General features: G+C 40.2%; 1 protein-coding gene across 4 annotated transcripts in view; it reads right to left on the reverse strand.

The window, feature by feature from the left end:
* Window positions 1-21,611, reverse strand: part of THSD4 (thrombospondin type 1 domain containing 4) — a 297,318-nt gene that overhangs the window by 57,201 nt on the left and 218,506 nt on the right. For all 4 annotated transcript variants that reach the window (XM_040569780.1, XM_040569779.1, XM_040569781.1 and 1 more), the window contains one exon: window positions 4,284-4,488. In XM_040569780.1, coding sequence (XP_040425714.1) covers window positions 4,284-4,488 — 205 coding nt within the window. The remainder of the gene's footprint in view (window positions 1-4,283; window positions 4,489-21,611) is intronic.

The raw sequence follows: 21,611 nt of genomic DNA on the forward strand, positions 1-21,611 counted from the left end.
TGGATAAAAAAAAAGAAAAAAAAAGACAATGGCATAAACAAAGAGCTCAGGGGATAAGGAGTAGCATGGGAAAGAAAAACCTTGGAACTTTCCCATACATGCCAACAGTCTTTATTTTTAAGCAAACGTTACTATTTTTCTGTCCTGCCAATTCCAAAAATGTTCATATGGCTCAGAACATTTTTAATATCGCTAAGGGAACTTTTCTGCCTGCTGTTTTTCAGATACTGACATGTAAATCTGTCAAAAAAATTATATTCAGTTTCATGATTTTATAGATCAGTAATGTAGCAACTTTCACTGGCCTGCCAAATAAGCTGCATTCTCACCCATTTGCTACCAAATACAGTGTCTGTAGAAGATATTTAGACAGAAAAATTGTTTGCTTTCATCATCCAACAAGTTAGTGTTCACATGAAAAAATGAATGCTGATGTGTACAGGTGTATACTGTATCCAAAAGACATATGAATGAAACCACAACAAATCAGAACTGATAATGAGTTCACCCTACAAGTGGTCCCGAACTTCTGTCATTTGTGGACTGTGGGTAGCTTATATTATTTCTTCACTTTTGAAGGGTCAGATTTTTGGTAAATTTATGGAGTTTGCATTATAGTACACTCTGTTTCCCATAATAAACCCCCATCTACAGGCAGATGTTTCTGTAAAATCAACAGAAAGAGGAGAAGGAGAGGAAGAGGGGGAGGAAGAAGGAGAGGATTCAATAATGAGCACTTCACTTTCTTGTACTTGAGCAACTTGAGCTGTAGCCAAGATACTTAACAACCAGAAGTGAGATAAAGCAGCTGTCAAAAAGAATACTGGGATTTTAAACTTTCAGTACAGCTGGATAGTCCTAGTAAAAAGGACATGGAGCTTGCAATAGAGGCCTGGTGTAGCTACATTTTTATTATTTGCTATGGTAATTCTTAAAAGAGCTCTAAGGATGGACTAAAAGATGAAAAGCAATTAAAGCGGTGGGGAGGGGGGAATTAAAAATCTGAACTGACTCTTTTCTCCCAGACCACTCAGCAGCTTTGTAAACTGGGAACATGGGAGGGTATAACAGGGAAACGGCACAGTTCACAAGTGCACACAAGACAGAAGTACATCTGCAGGAGTTTCCACATAATCTCTAATTTGCAGCACGCTATACAGCTTGAGAAATACATCACAAGACACCATGATGTCACTATAATATTCCAGGATCCTCTATGGTTTTGTATTAAGGACCTGCTTCAGAATAAACAACTATATAAATAATCTTGTGTTCTGAGAATACCACCCCAAGGTCACGTTATCTCAATACAATTTCGGTATACTTTTCACATTAAAAGAACTGCCATTCTTAGGCAATCAGAAGATGCTCTTTTCTCCTCTAGGAACTTTGATATACTTCACATAAATGTGCATGCCCCTTTGCTGGATTCTTCTATGTTCACAGAATCACAGAATCATCTAGGTTGGAAGAGACCTCCAAGATCACCTAGTCCAACCTCTGACCTATCACTAACAAGTCCTCCACTAACCCATATCGCTAAGCTCAACATCTAAACGTCTCTTAAAGACCTCCAGGGATGGTGACTCAACCACTTCCCTGGGCAGCCTATCCCAATGCCTAACAACCCTTTCAGTAAAGAAGTTCCTCCTAATATCCAACCTAAACCACCCCTGGCGCAACTTTAGCCCATTCCCCCTCCTCCTGTCACCAGGCACGTGGGAGAACAGACCAACCCCCACCTCTCTACAGCCTCCTTTAAGGTACCTATAGAGAGCGATAAGGTCGCCCCTGAGCCTCCTCTTCTCCACGCTGAACAATCCCAGCTCCCCCAGCCGCTCCTCGTAAGACTTGTTCTCCAGACCCCTCACCAGCTTCGTTGCCCTTCTCTGGACTCGCTCGAGCACCTCCATGTCCTTCTTGTAGCGAGGGGCCCAAAACTGAACACAGTACTCGAGGTGCGGCCTCACCAGAGCCGAGTACAGGGGGACAATCACTTCCCTAGCCCTGCTGGCCACGCTGCTTCTTATACAAGCCAGGATGCTGTTGGCCTTCTTGGCCACCTGAGCACACTGCTGGCTCATATTCAGCTGCCTATCAACCAGTACTCCCAGGTCCTTCTCTGCCAGGCAGCTTTCCAACCACTCATCTCCCAGCCTGTAGCGCTGCTCGGGGTTGTTGCGCCCCAGGTGCAGGACCCGGCACTTGGCCTTGTTGAACCTCATACAGTTGACCTCAGCCCATCGGTCCAGCCTATCCAGATCCTCCTGCAGAGCCTTCCTTCCCTCGAGCAGATCGACACACGCACCTAACTTGGTGTCGTCTGCAAACTTACTGAGGGTGCACTCGATCCCCTCATCCAGATCATCGATAAAGATATTAAAGAGGACTGGCCCCAGTACTGAGCCCTGGGGGACTCCACTAGTGACCGGCCTCCAACTGGATTTGACTCCATTCACCACAACTCTTTGGGCCCGGCCATCCAGCCAGTTTTAACCCAACGAAGCGTATGCCAGTCCAAGCCACGAGCAGCCAGTTTCTTGAGAAGAATGTTGTGGGAAACGGTGTCAAAAGCCTGACTGAAGTCAAGGTAGACCACATCCACAGCCTTTCCCTCATCCACTAAGCGTGTCACTTTGTCATAGAAGGAGATCAGGTTCGTCAAGCAGGACCTGCCTTTCATAAACCCATGCTGACTGGGCCTGATCGCCTGGTTGCCCCGTAAGTGCCGCGTGATGACACTCAAGATAATCTGCTCCATGAGCTTCCCTGGCACCGAGGTCACACTAACAGGCCTATAGTTCCCCGGGTCTACCCTCCGGCCCTTCTTGTAGATTGGCGTCACGTTTGCTAGCTGCCAGTCGACTGGGACCTCCCCTGATAGCCAGGACTGCTGATAAATGATGGAAAGCAGCTTGGCCAGCTCCTCCGCCAGTTCCCTCAGTACCCTCGGGTGGATCCCATCCGGTCCCATCGACTTGCATACATCCAAGTGCTGTAGCAGGTCGCCAACCACTTCCTCGTGGATAGTGAGGGCCGCATCCTGCCCCCCATCCCCTTCCACCAGCTCAGGGTACTGGGTATTCAGAGAACAACTGGTTTTGCCGCTAAAGACTGAGGCAAAGAACGCATTAAGCACCTCAGCCTTTTCCTCATCTTTTGTAACTAAGTTTCCCCCCCGCATCCAGTAAAGGATGGAGATTCTCCTTAGTCCTCCTTTTTGTGTTGATGTATTTGTAAAAACATTTTTTTTATCTTCAACGGCAGTAGCCAGATTGAGCTCCAGATGAGCTTTGGCCCTTCTAATTTCGTCCCTGCACAGCCTCGCAACAGCCTTGTAGTCCTCCTGAGTGGTCCGCCCTCTCCTCCAAAGATTATAAACCCTCTTTTTTCTCCTAAGCTCGAGGCACAACTCTCTGTTCAGCCAGGCCAGTCTTCTTCCGCACCGGCTCGTCTTTGGGTACGTGGGGACAGACCGCTCCTGAGCCATTAAGATTTCCTTCTTGAAGAGTGCCCAGCCTTCCTGGACTCCTCTGCCCTTCAGAACCTCCTCCCAAGGGACTCTGCCAATCAGTGTCCTGAACAGCTCAAAGTCAGCCTCCGGAAGTCCAAGACAGCGGTTTTACTGGTCCCCTTCCTGACTTCGCCAAGAAAAGAGAACTCTACCATTTTGTGGTCACTCTGCCCAAGACAGCTCCCAACCACCACATCTCCCACCAGTCCATCACTGTTTGTGAACAGAAGGTCTAGCGGGGCACCTCCCCTGGTAGGCTCTCTAACCAGCTGCGTCAGGAAGATATCTTCCACGCTCTCCAGAAACCTCCTAGACTGCTTTCTCTGGGCTGTGTTGTGCTTTCAGGATATGTCTGGGAAGTTGAAGTCCCCCACGAGAACGAGCGCTGACGATTTCGCAACTTCTGCCAGCTGCCTGTAGAACTCCTCATCCTGGTTCGGCGGTCTATAACAGACCCCCACCAGGATGCTTGCCTTGTTGGCCTTCCTGCTGACTAGGTTTACAATGTGAGGAGCATAATCACAACAGTAAGTCAACTAATACAAAATGCCAAAACCAGTTCACATGGACAGGGAATGATGGTAACAGATCTACAGCGTCTGACATGCAAGTTCAAGACAGAATTATAAACTGTGAGTTAGTTCTGATCAAAACGCCCATTTAATGAGCTTCCTTTTCATTTTCTGACATCTGTTTCACACTGCTTAGAGCCCTCCACCCAGTTGCACTAGCTCACAAAGAATGTTTTGTTCACTGAGATACAACTTACCCAAATAGTTGTTGCTCTTTGACATCTCGGTAATGTTGATTTTAGTAGCTCCTTCAGGAATTTCCACTATCTTGTGATAGCCAAGATTTGTTAGCGTGTGTTTGAAAACTCCAGACACAACCTTGCAAGCAGTGTTGTCCCCTCCACATATTCCACACTTGTCAATCACCTTGTCTGAACCCAGATAGTCATCACAGCCAATGCTCTGCAAAATAAAATAAGATTTATTTTTCCAAGATCTTACAACTGCAGACTTCAGACATAACAACTGAGGACAGTATGACTTTTATAGCAGATTAAATCCTGAAGATTTTCTGAATTACTACTTCAGCAATTTCTTCCCTTGTTCTTCTGCGTGAAGAAAAGCAATAAAAAATAGAGGTTTCACAGACTCAGGGATTTCAAGTTAGCCTACTGTTTTTTACAATTTGTTACCAAAAATGCAAGAACACGCTAAATATCACTAATGCATTTATCTTTCCTGATTACAACTGTCATACCAATAATCTCTTAACAATGCAGCTTCTGTAGCTACTAGTCAGGAAAGAGATCAAGTAGAGCTGTAATTCCGTTATGACTCCAAATGTGCTTTTTTACACAAGTAGACCTACTTTATATACAGCGTCATCTTAATTTCCTCCAAAAATGAGTACTGAGACTATTCTCAACAGAAAAGATTTCTAGAAGTCGTTATACCGTGTCCAGACAGCGTAGAAGCTATTGTCCCATGCACTGAGGAGAAGAGTGGCACAATCCAATCTTCAGCCAACTCAGTAACACCCAGTTGTACACATGCACAAAAACTTCTGATTTCCATTCAGATAAGAAAGAAATATTATATGAGCCAGAACAGAAGAACAGAAGCCTATCACATACTTCATGAAATGTAGTAACTTGATGGAAAATGTTCAATAACTGACAGAGTGTTGCTCTATTATTACAAATTCTCAACAATACTTGCCAATATTTGATAAAATAAAAAGGTTCGTTATTGTTTTATGGTCTTTCCTGTAAGCAAATAGCCAAGTAAGAAGGGGAAGAAAGAAAGTTTTTTGATACCACCAAGTTGTAATACAGGGAGTTTCTTGTGCCTTGACATCACTGTATTTCTTTCCATTCCCAATATTAACACTTGGCCCTTGCTGCAAAAAATGTTCTAAACTGAAAGCCAGAGTCTGTTTAGTTCCAACATAAATATTTAACACCCAAAAAGTTTTTTATGACTATCCAAGAATCACAGATAAAACCATCTAACTCATCACTGCCAGGATCATACAGGGCTTGACAATGATGCTTGTCATAAAGCAAGAGTAAGAAGACAATTCCCAAGCACTGCATTTCATGGTGGGATAACCTGATAACTCATTACCTGGTGTATCCTATCAAATCTGCTGTGAGCAGATTGTTCCATGATTTCAAAGAGATTTTCGATTTAAAGAGAAACATTTGGTTTAACATGTTGTATTTGCCTTGCATGGCAGAAATCTTAGCATTGTGAATGTCATTTTTGTGTTTTGCCTTAAAATGCATTTCCCCTACTAACAAAGTAACATGTTTACTTAAACACAGGAATTACCACTGTCACTATACCAAATCATACAATATAATTTCAGACTTTCTAAAATAATCCAGAAAATGTGAGTGATATACATTAAAGACTGCTGCGCTTAATGACAGGTTAATTTCTATACTTGTTCTCCTGCAAAGGTATTTTGTTGAGAATACGTACAATTTCTCCACTACACATTTTTTGGATGGAAATGTACTGGTACTTACCATCAACCTATGTTATACAGTGGCTTTCAGGAAATTTCCACTGCCAGCAAGTTGTTTTATGGAGGAAATCCCTTCAAATATGAAGTGCTATTCAGCATGAATTGCTAGCATAAATGTTTAATGGTATTCTGCATCACTACTGAGTCCCATAAAGGTTAATATAATTTTCTTCCTTTTAGCAAATAAAAGAGAACAGAGAAAAATGTGTTTTATTCATTGAGAACATAATTCAGAACTACCATGGGGCACTGTGAACAGAACTACTTTTGACAGAAGGAATGCAACCAATCAGTACAAATGTGATTCCTTTGTAGGGAACAAATATCAAAACTGTTTCAAACTACATCGTTCTTAGTTAAGTATTAGCTGACGTACAAAACAGCTGTCATTCTTCAGCTGTACTACTTGGAATTCTTGCCACAGGGCACAATAAGGGCCTGCATTGCAAAAAGTGTCTGTGATTTTTAAACACTCTTTCACAGAAGATGACTAAGAAATATACAAAGAATGAATTACTGGAAACAAGAACCTAATAATTTGAAACCAGTAACTGGCAATGAGGAAACAGCCACAGAATCACAAGAAGGATATAAATAAACCATACACATTACGCAGTGTGCACTCAGACACTTTATCTACCAACAGAGCAGGTATTTAGAAATAAATCATAGCTTTACAAAGAAAAGCTAAAAATCTTTAACTGGGGTGCCTACTGAGACTTCTGTGGAAATGATGTGCTTTAAAGATGAGTATTGCAAAGATACCAGAAGGAAGATAGTTAAAATTAATACATTCTGGAAAACCTTGAGATTTGCTCAATACAGCTTAGGCAGGCATATAAAAATGACTGTGTACCTCTTTAATATTTCCAGATCTGGCAAGGGTATCCTATATCAAGTATCTGTCCCACTTGCTCTATGGCAATCTCCCATTCTCCTAACTGTAAAAAACGTAGATTTCTAGCACCGACAGGTCAAAAGGTACTGGATGAGACACCTGTCACTGGTCCAGGACTCAATATTTAATTGGTCTTGGGCCTTGGTCAAGAGTTAATTTTGGAAAGATGAAAGAAACACTTTTCTGACAAGCTGATTCTGTTTTCTTTCTGCTTTAAAAAAGCTGCTGGAAGCTGTTCAGAGATTCGGAATGGTAGTAGTCATCCTGGCAAAACAAGGCTGGTAAACGGAATGCAACCAAATCAACCAAAAATGTAGAATTCATGCAAAAGAAATGAAATTAACTATGGCCTCTCCGGGAACAATGAAAGAGAAGAATAATTGTAAAATGAGGGGAAAAGCATTACGAATGCCTTCAAAATTAGTTTCATTTGGCTTTTCCCTAAACTCTAAAAAATTTCCCAAATATGTTTATTCAGCTCTATCCAAAAATGCTTGTTCAAACACAAAGAAATGATTCCCAAAATCTACAATTAAGCTAAGCTAAAAGTCAGAAAAGATGTCATAATAAACTAAAAATAGAGCAACAATTGAAGAGAAAAAGGCAGAAACTAAGACTCTTAACATATATATATGTATTAAAGGGAATATTAGAGCCATTTAGGATAAAGTTGGAAGGTGATAAAAGCATGTAAACAAGATTATTCTTCCATCATTTTTGGTCTTTTCTACCAAATGCTGGAGACTTAACTTTTTAACTAACCCCTGCTCTACACTGTTCATGGCTCTGCTGTTAAGAGTATCATTTGACCCTCCTTCAACCCCACTTAGACAAGCAGCTTCGTATATTCTAGCCAAATTTCTAAGGCAGCCTGAGCTTTTCTCACCATGCTATTTCTCTTCTCCATATACAGTACACTGTTTTTGCTTCCCAAGCCTTTCAAACAGAAATGGAGAGACGTTATCTCAGTAATTCAATCAGTAATGAAACACAAAGAGTTGAATTTGCACCACAGAGATTCATTGTGGTGCCCAGAACACTTGGGTAAGGTAACCATTTGTAAAATACACAAAATAGCTTCCCAATACCTGAGATGCTAACTTGCAGACTTCCTCACTGATCAGGAATATAACTGTATTTTTACAAAAATAAAGTTGCTGTATATTTTTGTAATAGTTTCATTTAAAAACCAACTTATATAAAAGACAAATCAGCTTCTGTTTTGTGACAGAAAGCACTTCATCAGCAAGCCAAGGAAGAGACTTGATGTCCTGGAATTTTTGTACTGGTTATGGCCTCCATATAGCCTGGAGATAGTAGGAAGTAGCGACTGCATGTGCACAAGCAGTTGGAACGGTTGGCAGCTAAACAGCATACAAACCAACTGCATGGTATTTGTTTCTAGAGTACAGGCTTGAATCTGAGTTGATAAGAGGGGAAGCTCCAGATGCTCTAGAGAAAATCTAAAGGTAACCAGCAGATACTTAAAATACCTTGAATCCAATTACCTTTAAGTTTATAAAAAGCAGAAAAGAAGCTACATATAATTATAACCTCTTTATTCCTCAGAATAAAATTTGGTTTTGTGCAGAAAGCAGAGAAATGCATGAGTCGGTAGGGGGCTCGTTGTGCCTACGCACTGGAGACCAGCTGCTCCGCAAAGTCATGTAAACACACAGCATGGCTGGACCCACCCAGAGCCAAGAGATGTCACAACATCATGTCCCACAGCAGAATACAGCTGCCACAAGCACAGGAAGCCCGAGGATGTCAGAGACAGAAAAGCCTACCACACATACATAGTCTTGCAGACTATGAAGCCACTGCCCAAAATACCACAGTCCATTGTCACTTGCAACAATGTCCCAACCAATTTATGGAATGTGACTGAGCAATTTATGAGCTACAAATTCGTCACCCAGGGATGAGGTCAGGAGAAAAGGTGTAGAAGCAGCTTTTTAGATCTGAAAGGGTAAGACTGTTAGAACGACCTACAGTCACACAGGAGGTCTGCGGCAGAGCCCCAGACTCCTTCCAGACACAAGTCCCAGTCCATGCCTTCATTCTACCACTATTTTTACCTGATTTCCCGCATCCACACTTAAGCTGCTACTGATGCCTCGCTTCTCAAGATAATTGTTTTACAAGTGGAACCGAGCTAAAAACTCTGTTGCTGTCTCATTTTCCCTAGCACTGTAGAGCCAACACAGCCGTAGGGATGTGAGACTAATTCCTTTCTGGTTTGTGCATCAGCTGAATTATTAATTAGACTTCCACTGTAGAACAATTACCTGTAGGAATGACACTTCAATAGCAGCCTAACTACATTTTAAGGCCCTTCTCATAGCTAGTATTGCCTGCTTCTATGAACACGTGAGGATTAATATAAAACCCTCTGCTACAACTTGAACAAAAAATTTCTACAAATACTTTCTAAGAAGCATTCCTTCCAGTATTTAAAGTTAGGAATATGCAATAGAGATTTTAACTAAAGTTCACTGAAATCCATATGAATCTTTGCAGCTGAAAGAGGCCTTAGGCAGAGCAGCCACCTAATTCTATAAGCTTCTCTTCTCAGTGCTCACTTCTGGTATTACTCATTTTGCCACTTTTTACACTTAAAGCATGATCTTGTTTCTAACCACATCCCAGCAGGGAAAAATACCGATTCAGTCCTAGTCATTCTCTTCTCCTACCATTATCAGCCCTCTCCTTGCTGTTGCTGCTCATCGATGTATTACTTATATTCTTGAGAAAACTGGTGATTCAACAGCTTTTTTTCATTTTCTTCTCCTTCTTCTTTGGGCTAACATATGCTTCATTTCAAATGGATACAGAATAGAGGACTGATAAAGTTACCACAGTTTGGTAATGTTTTTGAACATGTTCGTGGTCATTTGTGATTACAGAAAATACTCAGATTCCAACATTCAAACTGGCTGCAAATGGTCAGAGAGTTGGTTGGGGCAACATGGAGGAAGACAAAGAAAAAAAAACATAGAAGAGAGCCCAGACATAGGCTAATGGAACTGCAGTTTCTTCTTTGCAAAAGTAATTCTCCTAATATTTGTTCAAGTCTAGGTGAAGCAGACAACATAATTTTATTCTGAGTTCCTATGGTGCAACTGAAGTAGTACTTTTAAAACTAGCAACTTTCCGCTCCCTTCCACTGTTTTTTTTTTAAAATTCATAACCATAAATGTTTCAGCAGATTATTGCAACTTAGCATAAATCAATTTACTTTTCCTATACATACCACGCTTTTTGTACAGTTCATTCAAGACAGACAAGGCTTTCATTGTCTTGTTAAATCTTCACTTTAATTCCTAGTTAACATAATTTTGGTATTACTTAGAGGTGCTGTAATTTTTTTAGGAGGCATTATTTGGAAAGCCCACAATAGAGGAAACTAAAATGACTGGATTCAGCAACTCTGTACTTTTCAATGACCTCTCTTCCATGATTCTAGGACCATATACCGCAAAGCTTTTATTGCATTGCCTTGATTGAATTTTATTTATTAGCTGTTGGACATACCAACGCTTCTGTTCTCTTGTACATATAAGCAAATACTGAGAACCAAGGTTAGTTTGTTTAAACAGACAGCTCTGCTTTACATATAAGCTCAACGCTGAAACGTTATGTGCATGCCGTGTCTGATTCTGAAATCCCACCTCTGTGACCTAACCGACACAAGACAGCCCTATGCATTTTCTGAGGCACTATTTTGTGGGTAGTGAGACCCACAAATTTCAGAATTTAAAAGCCTCTGGGCAGGAGCACAATAGAAGTAAGAGTTGTTAAAAAGAAGAAAAAAAAAAGCATTTATATGTAACATAGCACAAACTGTTGATAATTAAAAATTACAAGTATTACTCCATGATACTGCCTAAATGACTTTCATCAAGCCACTTTCACACTGGGACACTTGGGGTTGCAATGTAAAGAGCCTGTCAAATTATCAGACATCTGAGATCTGACTCCTATGGCATTCCATGGATGTCTTACTCGGGAGAAGATGCCAGAAAACACAGCAGTCTCCCAATTACAGATTTAGAAAGTACTCTGTCCTGCCCCTTTACAGGAATTCCTTGCTTTTACTCTTCAGTCCTTAAATAAACCCCTCTTTCACCTTCCTATCCAAAAACCATGCAGGAATTAAGTCAGCCATAGAATAAAGTTGCTCAGCTCCAAGCTTTGGTATTCCATTTTCTTACCAGCAGTCAGTTACAGTCAGTTAAAAGATGATGTATTGCTTTCATATAAAATGTCTCGCTTAGTGACCATGGTCTAGACGCACGCAGCTGAGTGAATGTAGTGAGTTGTTGAGCCACTATATAGGCAGGGAACTTTGAAAGGTTTAATAAAAATGTTCTCCTCTGAACCTCTTCCAGCCCGCCCTACTCCCCATTTTTTTAAAGCAGAGAATATTTGCACCAGCAGTCCAGTCCTGATTTTGGTCAGATATTGCAAAGCTTGTCCAAGAGTATCCACTTTGTGCAAAAATGCATTTGTATTACATCGGTTGCTCTTGACCAAAATCCCACTGAAATCAGTGGAAAGGCTCCCTCTGAAATCAGTAGAGCTGGGCCTAGGAATATGTGTGAAAATGGGCATCTACTCTTGTCTCCAGCAAAGTGCCCTCTACAAAAGATACCAGTAAGTATAATTTACTGTTCCCGATTCACCAAGAATAGCTTGCTGAAATCTCAATTTACCTCATGGTCCTTGCTAAGTGCGGAGAATTTTCAGCTTCAAGTTGTGAGATTCATTGCAGCACAAACGTGCCGTGATTAACGGCCTGTCGGGGCCCTTGCACCTCAGACAGTAACTCAGGAGGCCCTCATGGGGATTACTCACTGCCAGTATCTCATCTTACAAAGGTCCTAAACTCTGAAGGATCGTAACATTGCTCATTTTCTCAGCTGGTTTATGATTCTATTCCTTGGTCTTCAAATTTCATCTTATATTAAGCAAGCGTCAGTCCACCAGGAGTACTACAAAAGGCTAGGCCACACAAAGAAACGAAGCATAATGCTACCATTGCTGGCCCTTTTTCACTCGGTGGTGCTTCATGAATACTTTACTCTTTTACACTTTTGCCGCTGGAGCTGATCACTGCCTTTATAGCCAGAAACAGCAGCATTATCAATCCCAATTTACCTAGCAGGTGTACCCTTTGGTATGCCTCTCTCCTCTACACGCAGGGAGGACCCTAGCTTTTCTGTTTTTTCCCCCAAGTGTAAGCATGGCTGCCTAAAGATGGTTTGGATGACCTTCTCCTCCTTAACATGTGACGCTGAGGATAACAATCCAATTTTTCTTTGGCCACTGTTAAAACCTTTGACCTTCATACACGAACTTACTGACTGAAGCCCTATGGTTAGATAAAGATTATTTCTTTTATTGCTGTTTGTGACGGGTATTAAATTAGATGTTAGTGAAGATGTTATGACTACTAGAGAGTAATAGCTAGTACAAGTCAGTACATCCCACTCCTGGTGGGACTCCTACTAAGTGTACAGCTCATTCACCTGAGCTGTTTGTAAATCAGAAGAATGATAAAGATTTCCAGGAACTACTTTCCATTTTGCTGACCCCTGAGGGAGCCAAAGTGTATGTTCCTAACACTGTACAGCAAGCAAATTACACTGCACAGCCAGCTTTTTAGGGATTTTACTGCACGAGGTTCAGCAGTGCATACCCTTCAATGGAAACAAACAAGGTGTTCAACACCAAGGAACCATGCCTTTAATTGTAAAGTGAGAGATGCCTCCCGAAAACTCCACAGGTAGAACACAACAAAGAGTACAACATGCTTATTTTACTGTCTCACATCTCTTCAAAGTTACTGCCTAACCTTCACTTGCTTTACAAATAAAAGGAGCAATGTTGAGAATTTACATTCAACCACAGCATAACAAACAATGTTCTAATGGCTCTCACTTGATTTGTGGTTAGCTATTACCATTATTTTTACCCAAACATTTGATCCTACTTTGGCTTTCAAATATTTCCTGCTGTCTACAGACCTAATACTCACAAATTTTTGATGCTATTTACAGCCCTCTACAAATAGATTGTGGTCACATCCACATGCCACTCACTGAATTAATCACAGATTTTCTACCTGCACAATAAATTTTTTCATTACCTATCCATGCTTTATGTTGGGCTTTGTTTTGTCAGATAATTTTCAGACAGCAAGAAGAAATGAATTATTCATTTTTGACAATCTTAAGAATCCAAATGACATTTATAGCATCTAGATATGCAGCAGTTTAATGAAAAAAGCTACTTACATAAAGACATATAAAGACCCTTTCACTAAGACATTCAATGGTTTCTTGCTGGCTAGAGAATTACTAGAGAGAAGAAAGGTTTTACTCTTGTTACAGTGGAAAAAGTAAAGCAATCCAGGAAAAGTAATCATGTGAAAAGATGTTCTTAAAGATAACACCTAATAACAGCTAATAAAAAATGATTTAAAAATATAAAGCATGCATCTCACACTGATACCTCTGACAGTTAGCAAAACACATTTCTCTCACATTGCTTTTGTTCTAAGAAAAGATAGCATAAATGGGACTTGTAACTCCCCCATACACAGAAACATCTTATGGTGTTTGAAGCCAAGCTAATTGCAAGCAGCACTGCAGCAACAAAAGAACTGCAACTGAGGTAGATGCTTGCTGGCTAGAACTTCACCAAAGTAAAGATAGCTATTCAACTTTGTGACCTCTACTCTAGAAGTAGTTTATTGATGATGTTTGTTACTCAACTTTTTAAGCGACTATGTGTGTAGCATTTAAGAGTGAAGGAGATTAAGATGCCTAATCATCATATATACATTTCACTGGAAACAGGAAAATATATACTGAAGGTGAGGCCTTTTTCTTCATTTGATAGTATGCAATTCAGTCAGAATCACTTGTTTCTGGCTGAGTTAGAAGAAATCTGTCTTAATCATTCAGCAGACTCCAGGCACTGAAGGCAAGCACAAGCACACGACTAACACAGGGAGAGTCCAGTTTCACCATGCCTGGACCCTAGGGTCAGCCTGTTCACATACAGCTCTGTTGTTGGAGCACTCAGAAGTACTCCTAGGGCACTGGGGCTTCAGTTTTGTGTCTTCACACCTGCGAGAGGACCATATGGCTCATATTTGTTAAGTACAGGAATACTGACACTGAAAAAAAAAAAACAAATACAAAAACTATCTGAAAGTTTGGATTTTTTTTTTTCATCTGAACAAAATGTCTGCACTTCTTGGTTCCAGCTGTAGACAGAAAACATCTCAAGAACAATTGCTTTTGCAGTATTATTTCCAACCCTTGTAGGATGGAAGTGTTCTGGGTATCAACAGATTTACAACGGCATCTTGGAAACATTTGAGGACTGATGTAAGACCAATGGTGGGATATTTTTTCCACTGTACTTAAATGGATCACAGCCAGAACTCAGATGAGTACCTAATACTGGAGGTGTATTCGGAAGAAAAAACACAAACAAACCACACTCTAAACTGAGAACTGCTCATAATTATTACAAACTGCAAAACAAACATGAAGATGGTGAATGCAATCAAGTGGAACAACGTACAAGCCTCAGTCTTTGAATATATTAGGGATTTTCTCAAATCAAATGTTCCAAGGAATGCTAAAAATAATTTTAATTTAGACTGTGTTATTTCTGCATGTCTAATCTTTGCATCAAAAACTGTATTCATATAAAATCTGTGTGCATCCCTATTTTGGAGTTTTTAGATCATGTTTATATTAATGACTTGGTTCACAGCAGTAGTGCAGTCTAAGTGACACTCAGTGTCTGCATTTAACATGCACTGGTTTAGCACAGAGAATAAACAAATTAGAAGCTCCATATCCAAAAGAAGCTCTATTGCTCATCAGGTAAAATAGGTTGCAAACAGTATACATCACCTCTAGAATGCACTACATGCATTAGTACATTTAGTTCAAATGTAAAACCACAAGGATAGCAAAGTTGCTACATCCATGAGACCAGACAAAATCTAATCTGAAATAAATATGCAAATCACATATAATGAAGCACTTGTGTCTGCCTGAATATACTGATCTGCTGCAAATATACCAAATTACTTCTTACCACAGCAGAAATAAGCCAACTTTATGCTTCTATTCACACAACTCAACTGGAAAAGTGGAAAACCATTTCAATATCTAAGGTCAGATACAAACCTCCACACTTCACAGTTCTTAAAGACGGCCACCTTGTTTCCCAAAATCTCTACACAAAGATGAAATGTAGGTTTACGATGTGGATCATATGGCTTCAGAAATGCACAACATGGCTTAAATGTACAAACATGAATTCAGTGACAGTGCAGCCTAAAAACTCATGAAGCAGTTCTTAAAATCTCGCCTCATTTGCCCTTGTTGGAAATGTCAAGAAATGGCTAAGTAATATGATTCAGTTGATGTCATTGCTGTTAACTCTCTGCCTTTTCATAACACTTCTTATTTAAGTGGCTCAAGCAAATACTTAAATCAGTACTACCCTCACCACATCTCAGTATTATCAGAGGGCTGGAGCCCCTCTCCTACGAAGAAAGGCTGAGAGAGCTGGGGATGTTCACCCTGAAGAAGGCTCCAGGGAGACCACATGGCAGCCTTTCAGTACTTAAAAGGAGCTTATAAAAAAGATGAAGAGTGACTTTTTACATGGGCAGGTAGTGATAGGACAAGGAGGAATGGTTTAAAACTAAAAGAGGGAAGGCTTAGATTAGAAATTAGGAGAAAAGTCTTCACTCAGAGGGCGGTGAGGCACTGTAAAAGTTGCCCAGAGAAGCTGCGGATGCCCCATCCCTGGCAGTGCTCAAGGCAAGGCTGGATGGGGCTTTGGGCAGCCTGGGCTGGTGGGAGATGTCCCTGCCCGTGGTAGGGGGTTGGAACTAGGTGATGTTTAAGGTCCCTTCCAAACCAAGCCATTATATGATTCTATGATTACTGTTGGCAAGGAACACTATGCCCATTCCAGAATTAAATGAAAGGTCTCTGCAATTCTCTTCAAAAGCTTGATACTTCAGAAAACAAGTCTAAAACACTACATAATATATTTAAAAGCATGGCTATTTCCCCAATATAACATATCCACTCTTTAAAATCCAATCTTTTAGAGCCCATAGAGTTTTCTCCTGAACTTTTACAATACCTACCATTATTGCATCCTGGTTTGTGAACATCATAAAGAACACAAACAACAATATTAATGACAACATCAGGAAGAGAGCTGTAGAACACAAGTAGTCTCACTTCTGATTTAGGTTTAGGTTGGTCTCCTGAGCATTTACAGGCAAACATTCACCTCTGTCCACATGGAATGAAAATCCTGCTTGCCACAGCAAGTATGTAATTATGTGAAAGAAGGTTCTACATCATAATGCTCTTTTTATCGTGCTGTGTAGGAAAAGCAGGTAGAAAAAGGGACTGGTGGATTTTCCAGTTTGAATGATTGAAGAATACAGCCCTGTTCCTTCTGGAAAAATGAGCAGGGCAGCTGCTCCACAATACAGCAGACATCTCCAACGTCACAGCCAGGAGTGGAATCCTCCATTCAATACAGTTCTCTTTCCTCCATCCTTGGTGCTGAATAGCTATATAATATCATCTCAATTAATATGCCTTTAAACACCAGAGAGAATACGTGGTTTTGCTAACAGAAACTGCATACTACAAAGAGCTGAGATACTTGAAAAGACATCTTTCAACCTTACAGACCTTACAGATTCAAAACTTTTCCACTTAAAAAAAAAAAAAAAAAAAAGATTTTATCCTTGCAAAGCTCTGTTTGAACTTGTAGTCCTGAAGTACTGCATTCTGCCCGTCCTACAGAAAAGTGCAGTCCTTCAAGTATGAAGCGGGGGTGGGGGCTACGGCAAACCCCCTGCAAGTCAACTGGAATCTAAACACTCTGGAGCTTTACATACTGCTGTTGACTCGAAGCTAGGCGAGGAAGCAGTGGACCATAGGTCTGTCACACAAGCACAAAGCCCATTTAATTTTCAGCCATCTGTTATTTTGGCTGTACATCAGTGCTGACGGGAAAAAAGATGTGTGAATCCAGAAGGGAGGAGACCACAAGAGCAGAGGATGTGATGGCATATAACAGCTGCTTCCAGCACCTCACAAGTAGCAGAGACAGCAACACCCATTTGCAATGAATGCAAGCAATACCTGAGAAAATGTGCTGGTGGAAGACTCCACACAGCTACAGATCACTTCTCTTTGGGAACGCATGATGCCCTGTGCATTTGTCAGACTTCTCAGTTTTGTCTTGAAAGATACAATCATTCTCTTTGCAGCCAATAAGCACTAGATTTAAATATTGTTTGTTTCTCAATACAGTGTTAACTGGAAGAGCTGGGCCAAAGTACTGTGCTGAGATTCAGTCATTTTAGAATCTTTCATGAAGCAAGGTTCAAAATTATCCCTTCATGTACATAATTATCCCTTGCCACATGATGAAAAGAAGTAAAACGTACTATCACATGAAACACTGTGACCAAATGGTTCCTGGGAAGACTATCTGTGTGTGCTCTTTGCGACCTAACATGCTACAGGTCTGCAATAGATTCCTTGGCTCACATTCATTCACTCGTTATGTTATGGTTTCCAGGTTTAAGAGAACATAGCCCTAATAACTCCTTGCCTATACAGTACACTAAATATGTATTTCAAATACAACTGTTTTGCACAGGAGTGGGATGTTTCTTCTGTTTACAATCTTCACCTACTTCTGAAAAATTATCTGCAGAGAAGAGTTTCCTTTTTAGAACGTGGTTTTGCAGGAACAGACGTAGGATGACAGAGGAGCAGTACGCCTTCCCTGCGTGTAGAGCTCATGTCTGAGGGTGCACAGGGCACATTTCTGGTAAAACACTTAACTAAAACTATTAGTTCATCTATACCAGAAAATATGATTTATATTAAAATAATGTTAATACAGAATACTGTAATTTTATGCAACAGCCCTACCTTTCCTTTGCTTAATAGACTGCTTACACAGTACTAACCAGCTTAGGTCATTACACACATTTTTCATGCTTTAATTTAAGTATTTCAGAGTGTTTCTGTTTTGAGTGATATTTCTGAGGCCAGAAACCAAGGAACTCAGTATGTCATAATTTACTGTTTGCTTCTTTCCTCTCTTCCACTTCTTAGGATGTTGATTTTCTCCAGTTGAGACGTGGAGACCAAAATCCCTTTTACAGACCGTTGAACCTGTCCAGCTAACAGTGAAACAATTTCTCACAGAAAATATAAACTTAAGAATGGTCTTTCTGAAGAAAATGGAGAAAACAACATTGAAAATGCCAATTTCTTTTCTTGATTATCTCTCTATGTGAATTCATGGGGTTTACACATGGGTTAGATTTAGAAGCATGTCTGTATTATAAAGGAAATATTCTTATTAAAACCTAAATAATTTTTAAAGTCTATACTTAACTAAGCTGTTTTAACCACCTCAAAGGAGCCACGAAAAGGTAAGAAATACTGGAATTCACCTTGCGGAAACTTCTGTATTGCTAAAAATCTAAAATAACTACTCAGTAACAACAAAACCTCTATTTGGAGGTAGACAGGCAACACTTGAAGTGTCCTGACAATACAGACTACATACAGATTTTCCACCTTTGTTTTTAAGTTCTTGAACAACCCTGTGCCAGAGAGGCAGAGGAGACTGCTGTCCTGACATTCAACCTTCTTCCTTTAGTGGGGCAACTCAAGGGTGGGAAACATAAGCAATACCTGATTACACAAGTAAAATTTCAACATGTTGAAGAAAGCAGCCTCCTGTCAGCTTGCACAAAGCACTTACAGTAAGGATCGAATTAGAACAAAAAGACTTTCTTAATGTTGTAAAAGAAGGTAACTTGCAGTTAAGCAGACAAAATCCAGGTCTTAACTGAGCTTTGCCTGGTCCCCTTTCTCACTCTTGGCCACACCAGTGCTCAAAACAAAATGAAACCTGGCAGCCCAAGTAGATGCAGAGCAGTAAAATACAGCTTATTAACTCATTCTCATGTGCTCGTCATTCCAGAATGCAATTTATTATGTTATGCAAGAAATTAACTGGTCCTTGCCTCCTGAGCTGTATAGATATACAGCATTATTAGGTCTAGAAGATACTGTGAATGGTTTCACTGACCACATGGTAAGCACTGGAACTGTTTATACTAACAGTCAGCCTTGAAACTTTCAACATAAAATTTTTAATTCCCTTCAAAATTTTCAACATTTTCTTATACTCTAACAGTTTCTTGATGTTTGCAGGATCCAGACTTACAGTCAGGCATAAAGGAAAACCTATATTTAATATTTTGACATATTTCAACACTACAAAGTCTTAAGTATTTTTATTTCTGTTCATCAGAAAGAAAACATTCAAAACATCAGTCATGAGGTCCCTGAGTAATGGAAAACCGTATGCATTTCTTTGTTTAGATTGGCACGGAAATAAGGAAAAAAATGGGGCCTAATTTCTGCCTCAGAAGAGTATGTTCAATTTCACCATCATGTCAATAATGACTTCATCCTTAATTTGCACTAGTGGTTCCTGATTCTTAGTATTTTCTTGCTAATAAACTCAGGTTAGCAAAAAAGCCTGACAGTATGAAGAGTTTCAGAAGTGACCAGGCCCTTTGAAGGACAGCACTCAATGACTAGAACTCTTAAGCTATATAGTACAAGAACAGGGAAACATAAAAAAGCCATGCCAAGTCAGAAAAAAAAGTCCATTATTCAAAAGGATAAACAATGTAAGAAAGATCCTAAACCCAGGAAAAACATCGGCTATTTTGACAATTTACTTTGCCAGGCTGCATTTTCTGTTTGAGGCCCAAAGACTTACAGAGTCAGGCACAGCATCTTTGGTATCACTTAGTAGTCCTCAACTGAAAATGCTCAGCTTTCTTGCTATTTTTTAGCAGCCATAATTCCAATGGCAGTGAGTTCCAATGTTTAACGCTTTGTCTCCTATCCACAGGTAGAGATAAGATGAAAAGGAGCAAGAGACTAGCAAGAGATGCTTCTGTCTGCAGAAACTGCAGAACAGAGTAAAATTCAGTGTTTCTCAGTGAACACTCCCTTTTGAGAAGAAAACTGACTGGCTGTGTTTGTAGGCCACCCAGAAAAAAAAAGAAAGAAAGAAAGAAAAAAAGAAAAAAAAGGTATGTATCCCAATGATTGCATGCCGAAAACAATACATGTATCAAGTCAAAACCATTTCCAGCCACTGAACTACATTTTTATTTTTATAGCTACCTACTGCACACCATTCACTGAATGAACGCCAAAGCAGGAGCATGATTTTTTTTTTTACATTTTTTGTGTTGATGGCTAAGGAAAAACTGCAGTCCTTTTCCATGAACAGAACAACAGGCACACAATTTATATCACACACTATCAGCATTCACAGGGATGTTATGTTCAGTCAGAACATGTTTTTGAGGATTTTTGTTTTCCCACTCATAAAATGTGAAGGACTACTGAAATCATCCTGCAGGTTTATTCAGTTTTCATGCCTCTGCTTCAGAAATATGGCAGAAGTTAGACATAAGAACCTTTGGTTTTCCCCTGTCCATTGACAGCTGCAGCAAAACCTGTAACCACCTCCCTAGGTGAACACTGTCCATCTATAAATAAATATGTGCACGTGGCTAGACCAAGTGCTTGAAGCTAGCAACTCATCTTAGTGTGGTCCCAAGGCAATGAAATTCTACTTCATTTCATACAGCTTGGTCCAGGCTTTCAATTCCTGAATGTTTTCTGAGTAAAAAAAATGAAAATCTTTTGATTAGTGCATCTTTTGATTCCAGAAGGGAAGGCATTGCTTGGATAAGATTCCTGTTCATCATCAGAGATGATTAGCTTAAATTGGCAATCTTGAGCTCAGTGAAGCTTTTGAAAACCTATCACTTCTGAGTACATTCATTACCTCCTTTTCAGGAGGTCTTGATCCCTTTTAAGTATTTACTAGGACAACAGCATGAAGATGTGTGTTGTAGCATCCCCCCCCTCCAAAGGTCAGACACGTTCCCGCCCTTTAAAAATAGAGGAGCATCCTTCCCTGAACCTTTTATTTCTGCCTTCCTCCTCACTATGACCCTGAAAGCAGGTGGCTGCCATGGATGTTTGCACTCCAGCTGAGTTTGCACGCACCATGGCCACACAATGCCAGCTAAATCTTCGTGAGCTTAAAATTCTCCCCTCAGCAGAAGCCCACAATAGCTCTGCCAAAGGACTTTTCAGAGCTACTGATGCACACACGGTCTGCTTGTGTTTCAAGTGTCTGTGCAGGCACTAACAAGTGTCTTTTAAACACTTTGCTGGGGTTTCCGATACTTCTGGTGGGAACTCTCCACGCAGAAATGGTACTCCAGACATTTATTTTCTTTCATTTAACACAGATGGGGACTTTTTTTTCGCTTCTCCCCAATGTTTTGCAAACACACCCCTTAGACAATGAACACTATCAACTAGCATTTCACTGTGGTGATGGTATATATTACTGGTCAGCCCTACAGTTAATCTTACTGTTAAACTCACCCTCTTAAAACTAAAACAAAAAGGATGAAATACTGGAATAAGATAGGATGACAAGAAAGAGGGTCTT

Source organism: Cygnus olor, chromosome 11 (genome assembly GCF_009769625.2).
Source record: "Cygnus olor isolate bCygOlo1 chromosome 11, bCygOlo1.pri.v2, whole genome shotgun sequence".
Taxonomy (NCBI): domain Eukaryota; kingdom Metazoa; phylum Chordata; class Aves; order Anseriformes; family Anatidae; genus Cygnus; species Cygnus olor.